Below are 21,474 nucleotides of genomic sequence, written 5' to 3'. Positions count from 1 at the left end.
CCCTGGGCAAGTTCCAGCCACGCCGGCCGGGGCGGGGCCCTGCCGCCCCCGCCTCCCCTGCAGCCCCTGCCTCGCCTCCGCCCTCCCGACTGCGGGCCTGGCAGGGGCCGCGAGAGATGCTGTGGGGGTGGCACCCTGGCCGGCCTCCCCGCAGGCCCGCGGTGGCTCGGGGGACCTGCTGCAGCATCTCCCAGCCCCCACGAGGAGCCTGCTGGCCCTGCAGCTTCGGCGGCCCTCTCGGCCGCAGCTGCAGCCAGACCAGCCTCGCCTCCGGTCTGGTCCCCTTCTCGAAACATTCCAGTGGAGATGGCGGCGGAGTGATCGGTCACCGCGATGCCAAGGAATCCCGCTCGTGTCGCTTAGGGAGAGCGGCCCGGCAGGGAAGCCCCGGGGAGGCAGCGAGAAAGCCGAGGACACGCGAGTGCGCGGTCCTGGGGCATCTACAGTGGACACGGCAGTCTGCAGGCTGTGGCGGGGGGCGGGGTGCCGCGTGGGCTCAGGGCTGCTGGCCGCAGAGGCTGGGTCCTCTCCTGGCCCCCGTGCGGGGCCGCTCCCATCCCGGGGTCAGGGCTGATCTGAGGGGATTAAAGCCTGGGAGCAGGAAACAGAGAGGAGCTGTGGGCTGTGAGGGTCGAGTCTGGGGCCTCAGTGGACCTCGGGACGGATGGCTTTGCCAGCTGGAGCCTCGGTTTCCTTATCTGGACAAGAGGGAATATCAATCTCATCTCGAAGGCTCTTTGGGGGAACCATATGGGGTTCAAACACCAGGCACACCCAGGGCCTCCAGGAATGTGGCTTCCCTTAAAGGGGCTGAGGGCCCCAATTCTGCCCTCTTCATTCTGCTTGGTGATAGTCCCCACCCTTAAAATTGAAGCTCTGTGACAGAAGGGTGTGTCTGTTTTGACTGCAGTGCTGTCTGCAGTGCCTGGTATGTAGCAGGTGCTCAATAAACACTTGTTGGCTGGGAAATGAGGGAGCGGCCTCGTCTGACAGGGCGGGTCGATTGCATGTCACCCCCACCATGAGCAGCACCCAGCTTTTGACCCAAGGAGGAAATGTGCCCACCACAGGGAGAAGTGGGTGCGGCATGGAAATAGGAGGTGGCAGGGACAGCAGAGGCACCACCCCACCATGCCAGGCTGCGCTGGGGCTGCGCTCTGGGCAGGAGTTGAGAGCTTTGGTCGCTTTCTAGTCTAGTCCAGACCCTCAGCGAACACGCAGCACCGCCCTGAGTCTCCAACTCATCTGTGGAGCAGTCCTACCAGGCTCCTGGGATAGAGGCTGAACCAATTCCCCAAGGGTGGCCCCAGAGGTGGGCCTGGGGATGGGTACCCCCCAGCCCAGGCAACCTGAGTAGTCAGTCTGCTCCCACTCTGCAACTTAGGTCATGGGAAGCGGGCCCCAGAGAAGGTGACAGCACTGGTCCCCAGCCACAGGACACAGGCAGCCCCTAGCCATCCAGGAAGCTACAAATGGAAGCGATGCTATTATGCTATTATTTACTATGTAACAAGTACAGTGGTCTCATGAGCTAGACACAATCGTCATTTCTTAGATGAGAAGACCACAGTTCAGAAAGCTTGAACCAAGCATGATCCTGCCCCAGGACCTTTGCACCTGCTCTCACCGCCACCTGGAATGTTCTTCCCTGGAAAGCCACATAGCTCTATCCTCACCTCTTTCAGGTGTCTCATGAAGCAGGAAGGACTTCCCAGACCAACTCAGCCCACACTCCAAGGCCTCACTGTCCCCTGTCTTACTCGCTCAGCACTCTGGACTCTCGGACATTCATTTCATCATTCTTTCCTCCATTTCCCTATTCAGTGATCGCCCACCCATCTGCCCCACCGGAGCAGGCGCCCAGTGGGTGGTCACTGACTCTCGCTGCCTGAGGGGCCTGGCCTGAGGTTGAGGGTCAGTGCTCCTCCTGCCCCACATCCGGGTGGCAGGTGTTGGACCTCAGCGCACGCCGCAGCTGTCAGGCCATCGAGAGGCTTGGCTCTGCTGGGGTACCCTCTGCCGGCTCCCGGGGCGGGACTGGATCCTGCTTTCTCTACATCGCCCTAGACCCCCAAAGGGCCCAGCGCCATGCTGCAACAGAGGACGCACCCCCCGCATCAGACAGCCCCCTCCCCAGTGTCCCCAAGTGCTGCCGCTCCCTGTCCAGTGCTAACCTCCCCCATAGTCCCTTCCATGAGCAACAAGCAACAGGAGGCCCAGGGCCTGGCTGACCATGGCTCAAGTCCAGGCGTTAACTGGCAGGGCCAGGATAGCCTAAGCCATGCATGGGGGCCAGGCCTGCAAGAAAGATGCCTCCGTGACAGTCCTGGGCCTGTCCTCCCTGTACATGGGGACCTCTGACATGCCACTCTGCCTCCAAGCCTCAGTTTCCCCTTCTGAATAATGAAATAACAGGAAGAAATAACTTCTATCCAGGTGCAGACTGTAGGAAATCTACTTTTACAAGATTAGCATCAACTATTGACCCTAGGAGATCAGCAACCTTGAGGACAAACCCACCCATCTAGAATCCTAGCTTCGTTATTTACTTGCTGTGCAACCTCAGGCATGTTACTTAATCTCTCTGTGCCGGGGCTCTTTCTTCATGCCTGCAGATGCCAACACAAGGGGAAAAACAATTTCCTACCACAATGCAGGCGCATACACAAGGTGGACTGGGGACATCAAAGAGTCCCTCTTAGGGCTGTGCCCACACCCCACTGTCTCCAGATCTGTGTGCACAAGAGAGAAAATGGACAGAGCCAGGTGACACCAAGACAGGGTGGAGACCAGTGCTCTCTGTGAGTAGCACGCACCCTGCTCTGGCCTTGGTCCCACTGCCCCCAGGCAGGCCCACAGACACAAACACCCCACAGAAGCACCCCACGCCACTGCACCCACGAGCACAGAGCGGGGACCCATCCCGGAGCAGCCCAGAGCCGCAGCAGGCAGCAGCCACTCAGGGTTCTGGCCACAGGACTCAAACACTCAGAGCAGAGCAGAGGCCAGGCAGAGAGAGAGGCAGGACGCCAGGCCACGAGCGGACAGGGCGGTGAGGCCAGCAGGGGTCACCCATGGAGTCTGCGTAATAGACACGGAAAATCTTTACCGGCCTACCCATCTTGCCCCTCTTGCCAGGAACGCCAGGCAGACCCTGTAGGGGAGAGACAGGGGACAGGTCAGGACAGGACTGCGGCGAGGCACTGTGGGGTGCCCCACACAGCCCCAGAGCCACCCTCAGAGGTGACAGAGGGCCTGATGCATGTCACACAGCGTCATCAGAGACGTAGGACAGATATATGGCCCCAGGTCTTTGCAGACAGGGGGCTGCTGGGGAACGCCTAAAGAAGGCACCCAGTGTTCCTGGCATTCAGCAGGTGCCTTCTCCTGCCTTCCTAAGACCCTCTATGTCCAGTTCACTGACAAGTTTGCAGCTGGGTTCCCAAATATGAACTCAGGCTGGAAGTGGGCCAGGGAGGAACCCTGAGGCCACAGTCCCGGGCAGGGTCAGGGGGACAGGAGCAGCTCCCGCCTTGTCCAGACTCCCCTGACTTGGATGCTCAGCTGGAAGGACAGGGCGTCCTAGGGAGTCTCAGCACCGCACCCTCCTCTGATCAGAGCTGGGGGTGCAAGTCAGAGAGTCCCCTGCCCCACCGGCACCGCCGTTTCCACCCGGAGGCAGCCTCCGCCTTCCTGTGCCTGGACCCACGCAGGGCACGGCTGCCACCTGTCTTGGGTCTCAGCCCCTCCCCAGCCCCAGTAGAGGGCCCGAGCTGCCTAAGGCAGGAGGACGGGCAGAGGGGCAGGAGTGAGCCTTTTTGGCTCCGCAGGTCAACTGGGTTCTGCCACTGGAGCGGGAAGGCAGCCTGGGCCCACAGTGGACAAATAGTCAGGGCCGTGCTCAATAAAACTTTATTTACAAGCCGGACACCCACCCAGTCCGCAGCCCTAGATCTAGAGTAGAAAGTGGGCCGGTTTCTCATTTGCTGAAAGCCTGCCAGAGGCTCCCCAGGAGAGTCCCTTCCTGGCCTGGGTTCCTGAGTCCCCGGTAGCCTCGCGGGGCCCCTCCAGCCTCCCAGCCTCCCGCTCAGTGCGGGGACCTGGGCCGTGGTTCAGGGGGCTGCCTGGGCGCTGCGCTCCCGGACTGGAAGGCACCCACCCTGCCCCCTCCCAGCCTCCCAGCCTCTCAGCCTCCCAGCCTCCCAGGACTCGAGGGCGCCGCCTCCGGGAGGGACCCCGCGGCCTCCGGGCTCCGCCTCCCATGGGCAGCGGGTGCGCGGCGCACGGTCGTAGAAGCGCACTTACCCGCTCCCCGTCGGACCCGGGCAGGCCGAAGAGCCCCGGGAGTCCAATGTAGCCCTAGGAGAGAGCTGCGGGTCAGCGGCGCGGGGCGGAGCGCCGTCCAGCCCCGCCCCGCCCCGCCCCGCGGCCCCGCCCCCGCCCGCCCCCGCCGGCCGCAGCGGCGCTCGGTGGTCCTCGACGACTCAGGCCTTGAGGCAAGTGTATATGCCCATGGACTGCATGGTGCCGGCTTCCACGATGTAGTCCAAAGGCACATACCCTCACGCCAGGGACGGCGGGCGCTGCCGGCCCGCCCCACGCCGCAGGGCTCCGCGACCTGCTGGAGGAAGGCTGGCCGGTTAGGTGCTGTGCCCGCCCCACCCGGGGCGCTCGCGGGCGGCCCTGGCTCCTGCAGCGCTCCTCCTAGGCCTCCGGGGTCTCGGAAGGAGGCTCAGTCCACCTCACCACCTGAGCGCCAGCAGTGACAGCAGGGCCATCCCGCGATGCTGACATCCTGCCAGGCCGGCAGGGCCCTGTGGGGCTGGCGGACATCTCCCTCCCTGCAGACAGAGAACTACGCTCTGGAGATAAAGCAACCCTGCCAGTCCGTGGTGGGGCAGGGAGTCCCCTTAGCACACCAGGGTCAGCTCCTAGTCACCCCGGGTGCATCTCCAAACCCCTGCCCCTCAGCCTCAGGGCACTGGCCTGGAAGGCATCTCCTTTCCTGCTTCCCTGCTTCGGTGCCCTCTGCACCCTCCACAGGACCACCGTTCCCACCTTCAGGACCACACAGCCGGAGCAAGCCCACCTTTGATGCTCTCTACCCTGGACGCCATCTGGTTCCTAGCCGGATGCAATTTCCCCTCAGCTGCCCCGTTTGCACATCTACCCAGGCAGCAGCATCTCCCACGGACTCCCAGGCATCCATGTTCTCTATCCTCTTTAGCCTGGGAACTTCCCAGGGCAGGGTTCTGGTCCACTGTTGGTACCACTATCTGTACCCTCTAGGTGTTTCTGGAATGACTTGAGATAACTATAACAAAAACCTGACATTTGTTGAGCACAAACTATGCACTGGCCCAGCTCTCAATGCTTTGCATGCTTTGAAGCATTTACTGCATCCCCACCACACGCTTAGGAAGCACACAGGAGAGGTGACAACATTCAGGCCCAGAGAGGTGAAGTGACTTGCCCAGCGTCACACAGAAGGAAGGTGGCAAAACTGGCATCTGAATTAAAGCCGTGTGACTTCCTGAACACTTTGCTGCACTCCCTTCCACCGAGGGTCCACAACCAACTCTTCTTCCCTGATGCCGCTCAGCATAGAGCAGGATGGCTCTTCACAATCCTAAAGAGTGATATCTACCTACCCTTCCAAGTAGGGTGCATGTCCTAGGTTTACAAGTGGGGAAATGGGCTCAGAGAGGCCCAGGGCTTGCCTAGCACCCTACAGTTGGTGAGTGGCAGAGGGGCTTAAACTCAGCTGTGCTGACCACGGACCAAGGGCTGGTTTTACCAACGTCATTAACAAGAAGATGGCAGGGGCAGGGGTGGAAGGCAGCTTGAGTGGCCTGGTTTCCCCAGAGCTGGAGGAGGCAGGAGTGCCCAGCCATAACGGCCATCTCCCCACACGTGGCCTCAAGACGCTGCCATGACAGCAAACCCCGGGCAGCCCCAGAGGCCACTGGTGTGTCCTGTCCTTGGATGGTAGATGGGCACTGGGGGCCGAGCAGACCTTTCCCTCTGGGCTTAGAAGTCCCCACTGAGGCCGCAGCTCACAATGGCAGCTGGAGAAAGGACGGGAGACCCGCGTCCCTGCACAGGTGCCTCCTCAGGCTCTGCATGGCACCAAGTCCTGGGCACTCACCTACCTGCCTGCCCACCTCCTTCCCTGGGGCCGCCCTGGGCAGAGATCGCAGCAGGCATGTCGACCCCTCCCTCCTGCCGGGGTGTGCACAGCTTGGGCTCAGGAGCAGGGGACACGTCACACGTGACCTGCCCCGAGTGAGGGCTGTGTGACCCCTGGGGAGTGCCCCTGAAGTGGCAGCAAGCCCAGCCTCAGGACACCTGTGTCCCCACCCCACTCCACCTTAGGGGTGCCTTGTGATCTGCAGCCCAGACCCCATCAGCACCCCAGTTTCCTTGTGGGCAGCAGAGAGGATGGAGCCAGACCATCTCTTGGTCTTCCACCTCCACTGACCACTTCAAGTCACTCAGAACCTTCTCCGCCTCCCCGTGGCCCAGGGGAGCCCCCTCCTGGCATCTCCATGCCATGCCAGAGGAGCAGACCCCGTAAGACAGGCAGGCGAGGAGGATGGCACTCAGTTTGCCTCCTTGGGGCTTAGGAGGGGCGTGGTCCAGAAGCACCATGTGCCTCCAGGCCAGGGCAGCGCCCCCCCCCCCCCCCCCCCGCACCACGCCCTCCAGAAGGGAGGCCCCGCCCATGGCTGGGGAGGAGGCTGAGGCTTCTGCTGACAGGCACTTCAAGTGGCCCCACCGTGGGCTCCCTGGTTTCTTGGGAGAGACAGGTGGACACATCACGCAAATGCCCGTAGGCTGCTGGAGCGAGGCCGTGCCCCAGTAGAGGCCTGGCTGCCTGGAGCACCAGACTGTGGGACCAGCGGCTCCTCGGGTGGGGGCCCAGGGCCAGCCCTCCTGCTGGGAGTGCCCAGGTGGGAGAGCCTCGCCCCAGCTCCCGGCCCCTGCTTACAGCCTGACCTCCCACCAAGCCCACTGGAGAACAGGGGAGGCCAGCAGGCCCGCCCTGTGCCACCGGCCAACGCCACTTACCCGGCTGCCTTTGGGGCCAGGGTCTCCTACAGGCCCAGGTAGCCCCTGAAACACAAAAGACAGAGAGACAAGGACGTGTGGAGATGCCCTGCCTGCACCGACATCCCGGCAAGTCCTGCCTCTGGGGCCTCAGCTGCCCCGAGAAGGCCCTCTCCTCTCCCTTCGCAGGGGAACGGAGCGGGAGGAGCCTCAGGAGGCCCCTGTGCCCCGACTCCTCTTCCTGACATTCCGGCCCTGCTGCGTACAGAGAGGGGCTGCCCTGGTCCACTCCTGGACAGCACTGTCCTTGGGCCCCACCCAGCGGGGCAGCTCCTTGGCCCTCAGCCCACAGCCTCCCTGTGCCTGGGGCACCCATGGCCATGGCCACCATGGCCACGGAGCTTCCAGAAGCCATATACTGCACCTGCCTGCCAGGGTAACCTTTGGCCCCTGGGCTGCCCTCAGGTCCCGGCGGCCCCTGCAAAGGAACAGAGAGAAACGCATGGAATGGACAGGCCCTGCCCAGTCCAGGGGCGCCTGGTGATGGGGCACAGGGACTGACAACGGACAAGAAGAGAGACAGGAATGTGAGATGAACCCGGAGGAAAGCAGAGTAGGGGCCTGCCGGGCCCCGAAGCCCACCCCTCTGCAAAACCGGTCAGACCAGCTCTGAGGGACAAACCCCTCAGCATGCAGCCCAGGAGCAGAGAACACCCAGGAGGCCTGGCTGGCCCCTGCGCTGGCAGGACTGCTGTTTGATTTGGGCCAGGGGGGTCCAAATTCCTGCAAACCCCGTGGCGCGTGGATAATATCCCCTAACATCGCCTGGAACAGGCCTGCTATTCACGGCTCTGACCGGAGTGGAGCAGCTCCGGCCAACCCAGGCTGCCCTGGACCCTGGCTCCTTCAGGGAAATGGTGGGTGGGATGGGGGGCCGCAGGACGGGAGGCGCACAGCCTGGCCCTGGGGCTCGCTCATCGGCAGGTCGGCAGGTCGAGGCCAGACAGGGAGGAGCGGGAGGAGGGAGAGGAGCAGCGCGGGGCGGGGTGGAGGCCTCACCTGCTCTCCGGGGTGGCCTGCGGGTCCAGGATAGCCCTTGTATCCCTGCGGGGGGAGACACTGCATCAGGCGGGGCTGCAGCAGGCCCCAGGGCAGGGCCAAGCCCCCGACGGCTGCCCCGCTGCACCCCAGAGACCCCCTCGAGTGCCTGCAGATGCTGGCACGTGACGGTTCCCAGATGCCCAGGGCGTCCTCGCTGCTCCGGGTGGCTCTTCTGCCAGGCAGAACCAGGAGGTTCTGAACGGGGATGAGTAGCGGGGATGAGTAGGGACGGAGCAACCGTGACCCGGTCACGCCTTGAAATCCAAGGGAGGGCGAGGCGGGCAGAAGCAGGGGCAGCAGGCTCTCCCGGGAAGGGTGCTCCCCACCTTACCGAGGGGTCCCCTGCTGTCAGGACCTGCCGCCTCCTAAGCCCCATCAGAAGACTCCCCCACACTGAGCTCTCAGGCTAGCCGGGGTTCCCTTCCCCCGTCTGGCCTCTGTGCCTGTTCCAGGGAGGAAGGGGGCACCCAAAGGTCCTGATCCAGAAGGATTCTGTCCCAAGGGCCCAACCATCATGGTGTCCAGGCCGGGCATCGAGAAGCAGATCATCAAGCCAAGGGTGACCCTCGGGTGGCACCAGTGGGCCAGCAGGGCCACTTCATGAGCACTGGGTGGTCTCCAGGGGAAACCCCTGCCTGCACCTCCTGCCTACTTAGTGATGTCGTGAAAACAAGACTGGGCCAGGGTGGCCACACTGACCCATTGGATGTCCTTATACAGGGAGTCCTGGGAGTCCTGGGCCTGGTACAGACTCTGTCAACTGCTGTGCATCTCTGGGGAGTTACTGCCCTTCTCTGGACCTCAGAGGTGGGTTAGAACTCTGAGTCCCCTTCAGCTTTGAGTCTTAGAACTCAAGAGCGCGAAGCCTCGCCCGGGTCCAAGCCACATGCCCCAGCTCGGGAGCGCCACCCCGGGCCTGCCTGTAGACCCTCCGCACTGCGTCTTCTTGGGTCTAGCAGGGAGCGCGTGACCTCATTCAGCCACTGCAGCAGGGTTGGGCAGTAACATCTCCATTTCCAAGAGGGGGAAACCGAGTCTCAGGCACTGAGGTCACGTGCCCGACTCCCGCTGGTGAGGAGCTGCAGCCTCCTACTCATCGCAGACCTGCGGATCCCGGAGGCCACACTGACAGCCTGGCAGACAGCCTGGAAGGCGCAGCTCTCTCCACGCCGCACACACACAAGCACCTCCGCACACTCCCAGGAAGCAGTCAGTCTCTCCAAGAGGCTGAGGAGTTTACAAGCATTCCTAGTGAGCCTACTCACACCGCCCAGACTCCCAGCAGGGACTGCATCTCACACCCAGGGGCCTACATTCCTTCCCCAGTAGGCAAACTGGGGCTCGGGCCACAGCCAGCGGCTAGATCAGACCTCTGGTTTCAGGTTGATCCAGATTCCAATACTGCTCTGCCTGCTGACTAGCTGTGTGACCTGCAGCCAAAGACTCCACCTCTCTGAACCTCTTTTTCCTCAATTACAAAATAGAAGGATAAGGGTTGATGCATGAGTTATATGATATTATGTAAAGCCCTTAACACAGTATCTGACATTGAATTCAAGGGTCCTGTAAAGATTAGCTATTTCAATCAGGGTCTTCCTCTCTCTCTCTCTCTCTCTCTCTCTCTCTCTCTCTCTCTCTCTTTCTCTCTTTTTGTTTTTGATACTGGGGATTGAACCCAGGGGTGCTCTACCACTGAGCCACATCCCTAGCCCTCTTTATTTATTTTTTTGAACCAGGGTCTTGATAAGTCCCCCAGGCTGTCCTCGAACTTGGGATCCTCTTCTGCCTCAGACTCCGAAGTGGCTGAGATCGCAGGCGTGTGCCCTCTCACCCGGCGGTCTTCATCTTTCATTCATTCATGTAAAAAGCACTGACCGAGTTCACTGTGCCAGGACTGAACAGGCACAGGAAGAGAGAGACAGGAAACGTCCTGTGACTTAGTGGAGTTTACATTCTTACTAAGGAGCTAGGAAAACAAATTAAGTATGAGAGATGGTGCGGGGTGGGGGCGGGGAAGGGAGGCCTTGTGCAAGAGCCTAGGGTTCCATTTCTGCAGGAGAAACAAGTTCTGCAGATCTGATGTGTGAACGCACTTCATGCACCCAGACGGCGCACTGGACACAGTGAAGGCGGCAAACTCTATGCTAGACTTTTTTTGAACCACCGTGAAAAGCAAAATTAAAAAAAAAGAGAGAGAGAGAAATAATGTCTGGTAGTAACCAGAGCTATGAAAAAGAGAAAGCAAAGTCAGGAAACAAAGAATGGCAAGTGTTGGGGAGGCGAGGTGATAGTGGGGTGGTGGTCAGGGAAGGATGCGCTGAGGAGACAGGGGAGGTGGGACACAGGCCCGACTCCTGGGACAGCATGGGCAAAGGCCCTGGGGCTCTTGCAGGTTCGAGGAGCTGGAAGGTCTGTGACGAGCAGAATGAGCAAGGTGGTCAGAGAAGGAGCAGGAGATCAGAGCATGCATGTGATATGACAGAAAGCCCCAGGAGGGCTTTGGGCAGGGACACAGTGTGACATGATGCATGTCATCACCACTATCCCAGTTTCTCCACTTGCAGCTTGTGAATGAGGCAGAACCAGCAGAGCCTTCTCCCAGTGAAGCAGTGAACCGAGCCCGGCACCCTTGGCTGCGTGACTTAGCATGGGCCATCGCCCTCTCTGAATCTCATTCCACCTCCTCTGCCTGCCTGGAGAGTTGCTGCAAAGAGCTCATGGACTCATGGGGGCCGGGACCCCAAGAGCATCACAGAAGGGTCATCCAGGAGCCCCTGGCCATCACCAGCTTTTGTGGCTTCTTTCTTAGCCACAAAGAAACCTGCTCAAAACCAGTTCTTTCGCACCTCCCTCCCCCAAAGGAAGCAACAAAAGCGTCTCCAGGGAAATCTCAGGAGATTTAAAGCAACCTTTGCTCAGGATGCAGCTATAAGTCAAGAATGGCCCCAGCCTGGCTCAGCAGGAAAGCTCCACCCTCTAGGAGGTAAGGATTACCAGCCCATTGACCAGGTGAGCAAAGTGAGGCTCAGAGAGATAGAGTGTCCTGAAGCCACACAGCTTTCTAGGGGCAGTGCCAGGATTGCACCTCCAATCCCTGTGTCCTTAATCACCCCATCTCTGAGGCTGAGGCTGAGGCTGGCCTCACTTCCCCGGGCTCCAGCTCACAGGGCATCACAGCCCTCTTGAGGCAGAGATCAGTCCCAGAACCCCTGAGCATCTGGGTCAGAAGGGAACTAAGCCATCAGGGTGACAACCTCCCTTCTGGCTGGACAGACTGAGAAACAGGCTCCAACGGGGACGGGACTTGTCCCAGGTGACCTAGGAAGCTACGACCCATCCTAGATGATTCCCCAGGTCTCTGGGCCCCTGCGCTGAGTTTTGTCCAGAAGACCACCATTCCCAGGTCTGTCCCCATCAGTGGACCCCAAAGGGCCAGAACCTCCTTGACTCCAGGGACAGAGCCGAGTCCCGGGGAAGGTGGAAGTGCAGAGGTGCCCGCTCTCTGCAAGCTCCTCCCAGTGTTTACCAGGCCGGGCCAGCAAACGGCTTCAAATGACAGGGCCCACAACATGCAGGAATCTAAACCATTATTTTCTCCACAGCCCCAGCAATTTCGTGGTAAGCACTGACCGCAAGGTGGACTCGTGGGCAGTGATTTCCCAGTTTGTGATGGGTGCCCGGCGGGTACTAGGGGGCAGGGAATGCTTCAGGGGAGCTCCAGGGACCACAGTGTCTGCAAGGGGCCTCTGGCCGCCGGGCAGGCGGGTTTCCGCAGGACCTGTGTTTATAATAGAGCTCGGTCTATATTTTGATTTGAGAGCCAAATTAATCATTGCTTACAATGCACGAGGAGAAAGCAGACATCACCTCACCGTCGCCCAGACAGTCTCCCCATCCGGCTGGGATGCTATTTGGGCTCTAGGAAGGAAGGGAGGGGGGTCCTGTGCTTGCCTGGGGGTCCAGGCACCAGCGCGTGCTCAGACCTTAGCAGTTCACCAGGCTCCACCTCAGCCCATCCAGGCCTCGGCTGTCCTTGTAGTAAGATGGAACTCGACCGTCTTGTCCAGCACCGCAGAATTCCCACCAAGATTACCCAAGCATCCTGGCAGCCCACTAGACCCTCCGGCAGTTGGCAGGACAGAGGGTCAAAGAGGAAGCAACACACACCAAGTGGAAGAGTGACTTGTGTGATACTGCACCTTCCCTGCACCTCTCTGGGCCTAGGTTTCTCCAGCTGGCCTATCAAAGTGCCCTGTTGGCTCAGGAGTTAGAGGATTCTGAAATCTATGGCTAGTTTGACACCAACCCCTGTTTGGTGGCAGGGCAGAGGACAGGAAGTGTCATTTGAGTATGTTTCATTCATCGGTCCAAGTACTCATTCATTTAACAAACATTTGCTGAGCCCCAACAACGACCAAGACCCTGGGGTAGGCGTCAGGAATACAATGAACAAAACAAATTCACTCTTGCTTTCTAGAACACAGATTAAATGGGTGGAAGCGGGAGAAGCCAGGGCTAGGAGACACAGCTGCACCCAGCCAGGGTAGGCCATGCTGCAAACTACAGTGGGAAGCAGATGCAGGGTGGGTGGGAGAGACGGTGGAACAGCCCGGAAGCCCAGAGCCACCCAGCAGCAGGGAAGCCCAAAGAGCTTCCCCCGAAAGTCTCCAGGGAACTGGGAGTGCCACTCAGCAACACTGATGGGTCTGCAGAAAGCGAGTCACCTCGGGCAGCCTTGGCCACATTCCCCCCAAAACATTCCTAGGTGACCCCTCTGCCCACCCCCCATTCATCTCAGCTTTCCATGGACAGCGGCCAACTTAGGAGGGCTGGTGAGCTCAGGGGGAGCCAGGCTGGAAAGAGCAAATACATTTCAACCGGAAGACCAGTTTGGTGCTCTGAGTCACATCTACCCGGGGCAACGTGTTAAGAAAGGTTCTGAGGCTGCGTCAGAGCTCGGCAAGAGGACCGTTTGGTGATCTCGGTAGGACCAAGGGAAGAGGTGAGAGTAGGCTGGAGGGTCAGAGGGGGCTGCTTCTACTGCCTGGGGAAGCTGGCACTGGAGAGGAGAGGTAAGGGACAGATATGTGAAGATGGGGGTGGGAGGCCAGGCATGCCAGGGGTCAGCAGAGCAGAGGCCGGGACAGGCGGAGGAAGGTCCAGGACTCAGAGAATGGGGGAGGGAAACGAGGGTCCCACGCAGCGGGGCTTCTCAGCCTTGGCATCGCGGGCTGAACACGCCCTCGTGGGTGGCTTTGCACTGGGCTGAGCAGTTTCTCTGGCTTCTACCTATTAGAAGCTAGTAGACCCCCCAGGAAGCACTGAGCTGAGCCTGGCGCCCTCAGCTGTGCGACTCGGCGTGGGCAATCGCCCTCTCTGAATCTCATTCTACCATCTGTCTGCCCCCACGCCCACTCACTGTCCCTGGGGGGCAGAATCACCAGCAGTTGAGAACTGCTGATCCAGGAAAGAGGAGAATAGGGTTAGACCAGAGACCCCATGGCAGGTGGAAACGGGGTTCTCAGAGCCTTCTGGCTAGGGCTGGGTGGGGAAATGGCAACTAGCAAGACGACCGAGGGCGCCAGGCGGGCAAGGTTTGTCCCTTGAGATCAGCAGGCTCACCTCATTCATCACAAATGGATGAGCTGCCCACCATGTGCCAGCCAAGGGCCGGGCGCCGGGGACAGGACACCTCATCTAACCCTCACAGCCATCCCAGGATGACTGAGGCTCAGCAAGGGGAGGCCACTTTCCCACGCTCACCCAGGACAGAGGGACAGAGCCGGGACTGCACCCAGGTCCACCTGAAGCAAACTTCTCAGGCAGGAGCCTCCTTTTAGCCTGATGAACCCCTTCTTGATGAGGAGCTCTTTCCATCATGGAGAAAGGGTCCGAGGGTCAGAGCAGACCTGGGTTCAAATCCCGCCTGCTGCCTGATAAGACCAGAGGAGGCATTTCCACTAAGCTGGGGCCGCAAGCCGGGCTGCGGGAGAATCGCCTGGAGTTTAGAGCTGCGCCACGTGCAGACCAGAACCCGGACCTGGAGCTGCCGCGGCACCCTGCACCCTCCTCAGGCCCTGGGCAGGCTCGCTCGTCACCTAGGACCAGTGTCAGCTCAGAGCCGAGGACACAGGTGCATGTTCACTGACGGGCGGGAAGAATGAGCACATGAGTGAGTGAATGAGATCTTTCTGGACCTCAGTCTTCTCAGCTAAAAATGGGCAGAGTCCAGCGTGGCCCTGGGAGGCCTCTGTGAGGGAACACCGAGGACAGCCGCCTGCCCGGCCGCCCCCACCACACCCCACTTACCGTGGCCCCCCCGGCCCACACCGCCTTCCTCCTGCCGCTGCCTCCCCGGCCCTTCCCTTCCGCTGTGTTTTCACTCCTTCCTCCTGACCGTCCATTGGGCGCAGTGCCCGCTGAGGATTCGACACCTTCTCATCGAACGAATGGATGGATGGGACTAGGGTGTCGACTTGGAGGGACACCAGAATTCAGTGCCTGGAGATCAATGAAGAGGCGACCTCCCCCCTCACTCACATCCCTCGTTCCCCAGGGATCCCACGGAGATGACGAGAAAGGTCAAGGTAGTGCCTAGTGGCCGCAGTGGTCACTAGAGGCGTGTGGGAAAGAGACTGCCTGGAGTCCTTCTGCTGGACACTGCCACTGGCCAGGGGGCCCTGCCGCAGGGCCTGAGCTGCCCCAAGCTCTGCCCACTACTGCTGTGGGTGAAGCCAGCCTGTCACAGGACCAAACTCCTGCTGGTTTGGCCAGAGGGACGCTCAGAGCAAGTGGCTTTGCCAAAGAGTCTCCAGCTGCTCGAGGCTCTGGGTCATCCTGGAGGACAGGCCTCTCCTAGCTCAGGAGCTGCTTCCTCCAGGTTGGGGCTCTCGGCCTCAGTGGGCGGGTGCTGGGCGCAGGGAGCCTGGGACCCCAGGAGCTGGCCCAGGTCTGTGTCCCATCTCCTGCCACCTGGGCTGGACTCCCACCCCAGGCAGGGTGAGCCCACCGCAGGCTGCTTCACCAGCCGGGACTAGAAGGAGCCTTTTCCACTCACACCGCGTCTACCAGGAAGTGCTGGAGCCCCGAGGGAAGCAGGTGAGGTGCGGAGGCCGCAGTGTGACCTGAGCCAGCGTGCAGACAGCTGAGAGGTAAGCATGCCTGCTCCGGCCACGGAGAGTGGAAGAGAAGGGGAGGGGGCCATGGTCCTCCAAGTCCCTTGGCCATGGGGACCCTCAGAGCAAGGACAAGTGGGAGCCAGAGACACCACAGCTGCCCAGGTGAGGACCAGAAGGCCCAGAGAGAGGGCAGCTGTGGCCGCAGCTGGGAGCCAGGGCGGAAGCTCAAGATACGGCCCAAGGCCCCTGTGTCTCCCGGGGTTTTCTTGCAAAAAGCAATCACCTACAACGTGCTGCGCTGTTTCCTGAACACTGGCTCTGTGCAGGCCCCATGCTGGGCTCAGCAAGCGAGCAGCACACCCGACGGGCATGCCCTGGTTCAGGGCGGGGGGTGCAAGACTCAGGGCTAAAACTAACTGTGCTAAGATGGGCGGAATCCTCCAGCAGAGTGGAGGCTGAGGGCACGAGGGCCGGTGCTCCCAGCAGGCTTCCTGGCGGAGATGACAGAGTAGTCCAGAGGGATGGGAGAGCAGAGCAGGGGAGGTCAGAGAGGAAGCAGTCCAGGGGCACTGTGCGCCGAAGACCCCATGGAGAACCAGGGCACGTGTCCCCCGCCTGGGCGTCTGGGATGGCACTCTCAAGCAAGGCTGGAGGGGTGGGTGGCCAGCAGGGCCCACCAATTGCCTTCACAGTCCATTCCCCACTGCAGCACCTCAGGAGTGTCAAGTGCCAGACAGAGAGGCCACTGACCTGCCCACAGTCACCCAGCCAGGAATCGGCAAAGGGAGAGGAGAAGAATCCAGGTTCAACACCCGCAGAGGCCACCCGTGGGCTCTGCTCCTGGCCTAGTCCCTGCGTCAGAGGCCCAGTCCTGGGGGCTCACTGTCTGTTTCTGGTAGGACGAGGGAGGCCCAGGCCCAGGCGACCAGCCAGTGGGCAGAAGAGCCAGGGCCGACGCAGGCCCCCAGCTCCCTCAAGCATCCTTGAGGGTGGCCTTCCCAGGAGTGGCCGAAGGCCAAGGAGGAAGCACAGCAAACCGGGGTCACTTCTTGTCACACCTCGTTAACCACGCTGGGAGGACCCGTCCACACCGAGGGCCCCCTCCCAGCGCTCCTCCAGGACCTGGCTCACCCCCACACAATGTGCCCAGTGCCGGGGAAGTGGGCGGGATCCAGGGGTGCTGGTGACCCCCAGCGCTCCTGCCTGCGCCCCAGCTCACGAGCAAGCCCAGTGATGGAGGCCAAGCCCCAAAGCCAAGGCGTACCTTTCTTCCGAGGGGTCCTAGATTGCCGGAGAGTCCAGGCAAGCCCATGTCGCCCTGCAAGACACAGACGAGGGGGGTGAGGAGGCGGTGGGAGGGCAGACGCTCTGCGCGGGAAGGTGACCTCCAAGGGCTGGTTGTCTCCAACTTCTCGTGGCGCTTCCTGGAGGCCTCAGAGGAGACCCAGGCCACCGAGCAGGTGCCGCAGAAGACAGGGGTCCCAGCCTCCCGCGGGACTCACCAGCTCCACGGATCCACGTGAGAACTGGGCCTCCCCAGAAGATGCCTTTTGGGGAGAAGGTCCTGACACTAGAACCCCGATTGAAAACCACACTCGAGACGACCCGCGTCTCCTCCCCACATCGAGGGGCTCCCCGTCCTACACCTGAGACGCTGCCCCAGGGCCGGGCAGAATGGCTCCAAGCCTCAACATTTCCACTACCACCATGAGACCCGGAGCAGTCACACAGGGGCAGGAGAGAGGCCCAGACTCTGCACCCCATGTGGGGACTCTGTTCTCCCATCTGCAATCTGGGCCCATCAGTCCTGGCTTGTAAGTTTGTAAGGAGGACCAGATGGAGGAGAGTCTATGTGGACATTGTCCTGGACCCAGGCCACCCAGGAAGGGAAGAGCTTGGCAGGGAGGATGTGGCTCTAAGTCACCGTCGTGCGCTGAAGCACAGTGGGACGGCTGGAGGCCCAGTGCTCTGGATGTCAGGGTGGCTTTGGATCACTTCCGGAGGGAAGCCAGACTGTCTGGAGCGGTCCTTCCACAGTATGCGTGTGAGAGGCTCAGGCGACCTCTGGGCTCCCTCTCCAAACCCGTCCTGCGCTCTCCGCTTGCAGAACCCCAGGGACGGATGGCATCCTCGGCTCAGAGCGGCTGCTCCCCACAGGTGAACCCCGGCAGCTTGGGAGCCCCGAGCCCTCAGCCAGGTTCCACTCTTCAGGAACCAGACCAGCCCGCTCCTTAGAACAGCCTTGGAATGTGTGTGGGGAGCTTCTGGGTCTGGGCTGCAAGGAAGGTTCTAGGTGCCAGGATCACCTGGCAGGTCCTGCAGAGAGCCACGCAGGTGTGTCCCAGGCAGTCTTTTCTGTTTTACGAGTTGAGCCCTCAGAACAGGCATAGGAGTGCTGTGGCCCAGGGCTGGGAAACACTGGAGGCCATCGAGGAACATCCAAACCACACCGACGTTCCCAGACTCTCCTGCCTCCCGGCCTTCGTCAGGCCTCTGCCTGGACAGTCCTCTCCGAGCATGGTGGTTTCACTACGGTCCACCCCTCTTCCCTCAGCACTGGGGTCCCTGGAACCTACCTTTGCCCCATCGAGGGCCTTTCCTGGTGAGAGCCCAGGGTCCCCTTTCTGTCCCTGAAACAGAAACAATTCTGCTTTGGCCACCAAGTCATTTGGAGAGAATGTCTCCCCACAGACTCTTGGAAGGTTCAATGGCTCCCCATCCATCTCCCCACTCACACCCCAGAGGGTCTTCTTCAGGTCCACCGCGCCCCCGCCCGGCACCTTCCTGGGTTCCGCTGACTGCACGAGGCGAGGCCCACACTCCTCCTCCTGGCGTCCAGGTTTGTCATACTCCCGCCTCAGCCATGTGATCCAGTCTGTACCCTCCCGGTACCACCAGGCCCACAGAGAGGGTCCCTGGGTCTCTCCCCAGGACACAGTCTCCTGCTCCGCCCTGCCTGCTGCCAGGCCGAGGCTGTCAACCCTCAAGGAAGCCAGTCTCATCGACAGACCCGGTCGTTAGCACGCGTTGGAATGTGCCCTCCCCGCTGCAGAGCTCCGGGCCCCCATACAGGTGACCAGTCTGCTGTGCGTGTGGTTAGGACAGTTTCCCGCTGGGCCCCCAGGGCTCTCAGAGGGCTTCAGAATGCTGCCGTCTACCTCCTCGCTCTCTGGTCACCTGAGGGTCGGAGCCCTGACAGCCACTTAGTTTCTTCTGTGCACGACTTGGCACGATGGGAACCCCCTAGATTCCCATCTCGGTCTGAGGAAGCAGGCAAGTGAGTGTTACCACCTGGGATACGACTGAGGAAACTGAGGTCAGGAAGAAGACGCGAGGGTGGGACTGAGACTAAACCCTGAACTCGTGACTCCAAGAATTGGAGTCGGCCATGAACTGGGGAGAATCTGACAAGTAGTGGGTCCCCATGAGGGGCAAAAGCTGTGTGTCCAGTGTGTGGTGCTCACAAGGACCCTGGCCCTGGGGAGGCTGGGGCACAGGCAAGGGCCTAGAGTTCGCCAGCTGGTCGCTCACAGTGTCCCCGAAAGTGCTCCTGCCTGCTGTGCCTCATGGGTCAAACCTGGTTAAATGACCCAGGAAGCCGCCCTTGGAAAGTCAGTCCACCCTGATGCTATTCCTAGGAGCTCCCAATCCCTGTCCCTGCACCCTCACCCCAAGCTCCCTCCTCTCCTTGCCTCAGCTGGTCCCAGAGTCACACGTCCTGGGGGGAAGGCCTGGACCTGCCAGGGACTGGGCGTGAAGCATGGGAAGGTCGGCTTGGCCAACTTTCCTTCATTCCCACTGGATTCTTTCTTTGTCAGAACGCAGCCCTTCCCAATTCAGACAGAGTCACTCTTCACAGGAAATTGTCACTTTCTGAACTGGAAAGAGCCTCCCAGATGGAGGGGAACAGCCTTTCGCTGCTCACCCTACTATGTGCAGATACCATTAGGCATGCGGTCTACATCATTTTGACTGTACAGGGTTCCAGGGAAGCTGACCAGCCCTGCAGACGCTCGCAGAGACTCTTCCCCTCGGCAGCTCAGGAGCCCCACTGCATGCCTTTGACGTCCACCATGCCAGGCCAGGGCCAGTGTGCCAAGGTTCCCATGCCCAAGAAAGGGCTGCAGCTTCCCTCACCCCTTCCTGGCCCACCTCAGTCTGCAGCTGATAGAGAAGCTGGACTAGAAGTTTCACAGGGGTGGGTCTTCACGTGTCCTATTCTGTCATTTGCCAAGAGGGGAGACTGAGACGAAAGCCATGGCAGACTAGCTCCCTGTTCCTGGGTCCTTGGTTCTTCACGGCTTTCCCTCTGCGTTCTCCAAAGCCAGGACAGGGCTTGAGGAATACACAAGGACCGAGATTTATGGAACACCCACTGCAAGCCACGCCTGGCGGTGAACACAGGGACTGCCCAAGCTCAGAGGCAGGAACCGTCACAACCCCCATCTTACAGAAGAGGAAACTAAGTCAGAGCAAGGCTACATCACGTGTCCTAGGCCAGACGATTCATATGTGGGACTTAGATGCAGGCAGTCTGGTTCCAGAGTCCACACTCTGTCCATGCTTCAGCACACTGGGTGAAATGAAAAGCCATGACCAGTGATAAGGGGGAGACAGGAGGCTGGGGAGAGCGTGCCCTCGATGCGGGTAAGTTCCTGCAGGGACTCGCAGCTGGTCTGAGGCTGGAGAAAGACAAAGAGGAGCCAGGGACAAAGGGGATGCTCAGGGATGCTCAAAGTACCCCTGGTCAGGGGAAGGGTGACTTCTGGGAGAGAGAAAACTATACACCTTCCCAAGCCATCTCCAACAAATGCCTCAGAGAACGATAAAAGCATATATAAAGTCAAATGAATCATTTACATCTTGGTTAGGGTGACAATCTGGTCACCAGATACATCTCTGCAGCCAGCAAGCCCAGGTGACTTTCAGCAAGTCACTGTCCCTCTCTGCATGGAGAATGTGGACTACTTCATGGAGTCTTGTGGGACTAGAAGACCGTGGGAACTGCCTGAGCTCCTTCCTGCAAGTGAAGTTGAGAGATAAGAGAATAGAGGGTTCCAGGTGGCCGTGGCTTAGAGAGGGGCTGAGACAAAGGAGGAATAAATAACAAAGGATTGGAAATTCCACAATGGAAGTCCCCTGTAAAAGTCATCTCTGATATCAAGTATGTGGCCCAAGCCCTGGTTCAGAGGCAGCATCCTAAAATTGTTCATGAATAAGCAAATGAGCACTTGGGAATCTCAGGAGAGGATGGTAGGGGTGGGACTGAATCAAATCTGGCCCAGTTCTGGAACCTCCTCTGTAGATTCCCACTATTGCTACTAGTATTTCATGAGTTTAGAAATTCTGACCAATGCAATAAGGCATGAAAAGCAAATAAGATCCACCACCCTTTGAGGAGAAGGAGACAAAAGTAAGTCCTTTGTGAGCTACAGAAGTACCTGTCCAGAATATTCAAGAGGTCTGACTGAAATGCCAGTAGAACTTAGAAGATAATTCAGTGAAGCGGGGGATGGCCATAGATTAAACACAAAAAGTACAAACACAAAAATCAGGACTTATCTTCAATAGCTGAGAGCCAGCTAGAAAATATAACAGGGAAGAATATTCCAATAATAACAGCAGAAGAAACATAAAATTTCTAAGTATAAACATAATAAAGAAATGTGCAGATAATATGCAATAAAAGCTATAAAATTTACTAAGAGATGTTTAAAAATTTCAACCAAACGGAAGGACAAGCCATGCATGCAGGTAGAAAAAGTTAACATCTTAAAGATGTTAATTCATAAATTGATACATTTATGAATTTAATACAACTCCAATAAAAATCCCGAGAGATTTTTTTTAAAGGAAATTAAGATGGTCATAAAGTTAATATGACAGAATTATTTTAAAAGAAGTTAAGGGAGATATAGAGTACACAAAGATAGTAAATGTCAAATAAAGTATTATTTTACTAACATACAAATATGCAAACAAAACAAATGAAACAAAATGGAATGAATGACCAGAAGTAGACGTTTGTCCATCACATTAAAGGTTTTTTAATAAAGGGTTAACTGCAACAGGGAAAACAACATTAAAGCCCTGTTTCAGACCTCCAACTAGGATTAATTCCAGAGGGTTTAAAATTTTTAGTAATACAAATGATATTGTGAAATGACTAGGAACAAATAAAAAAATTTAAATGAATACTTATCTG

The 21,474-nt window shown here is 59.1% G+C and overlaps 1 protein-coding gene across 2 annotated transcripts in view; it reads right to left on the bottom strand.

Annotated features, from left to right (window-relative positions):
• The window catches only part of COL27A1 (collagen type XXVII alpha 1 chain), a 127,180-nt gene that overhangs the window by 76,387 nt on the left and 29,319 nt on the right, over positions 1-21,474 (bottom strand). For both annotated transcript variants that reach the window (XM_079113622.1, XM_079113621.1), the window contains exons 6-12: positions 17,846-17,899; positions 16,534-16,587; positions 8,110-8,154; positions 7,475-7,528; positions 7,072-7,116; positions 4,306-4,359; positions 3,110-3,154 (exon numbers count right to left, since the gene is read on the bottom strand). In XM_079113622.1, coding sequence (XP_078969748.1) covers positions 3,110-3,154; positions 4,306-4,359; positions 7,072-7,116; positions 7,475-7,528; positions 8,110-8,154; positions 16,534-16,587; positions 17,846-17,899 — 351 coding nt within the window. The remainder of the gene's footprint in view (positions 1-3,109; positions 3,155-4,305; positions 4,360-7,071; positions 7,117-7,474; positions 7,529-8,109; positions 8,155-16,533; positions 16,588-17,845; positions 17,900-21,474) is intronic.

Source organism: Sciurus vulgaris (genome assembly GCF_902686455.1).
Source record: "Sciurus vulgaris genome assembly, chromosome: 15".
Classification (NCBI taxonomy): Eukaryota; Metazoa; Chordata; class Mammalia; order Rodentia; family Sciuridae; genus Sciurus; species Sciurus vulgaris.
Note: the sequence above shows the minus strand (reverse complement) of the source record. Positions and strands in the feature narration are given on the sequence as shown.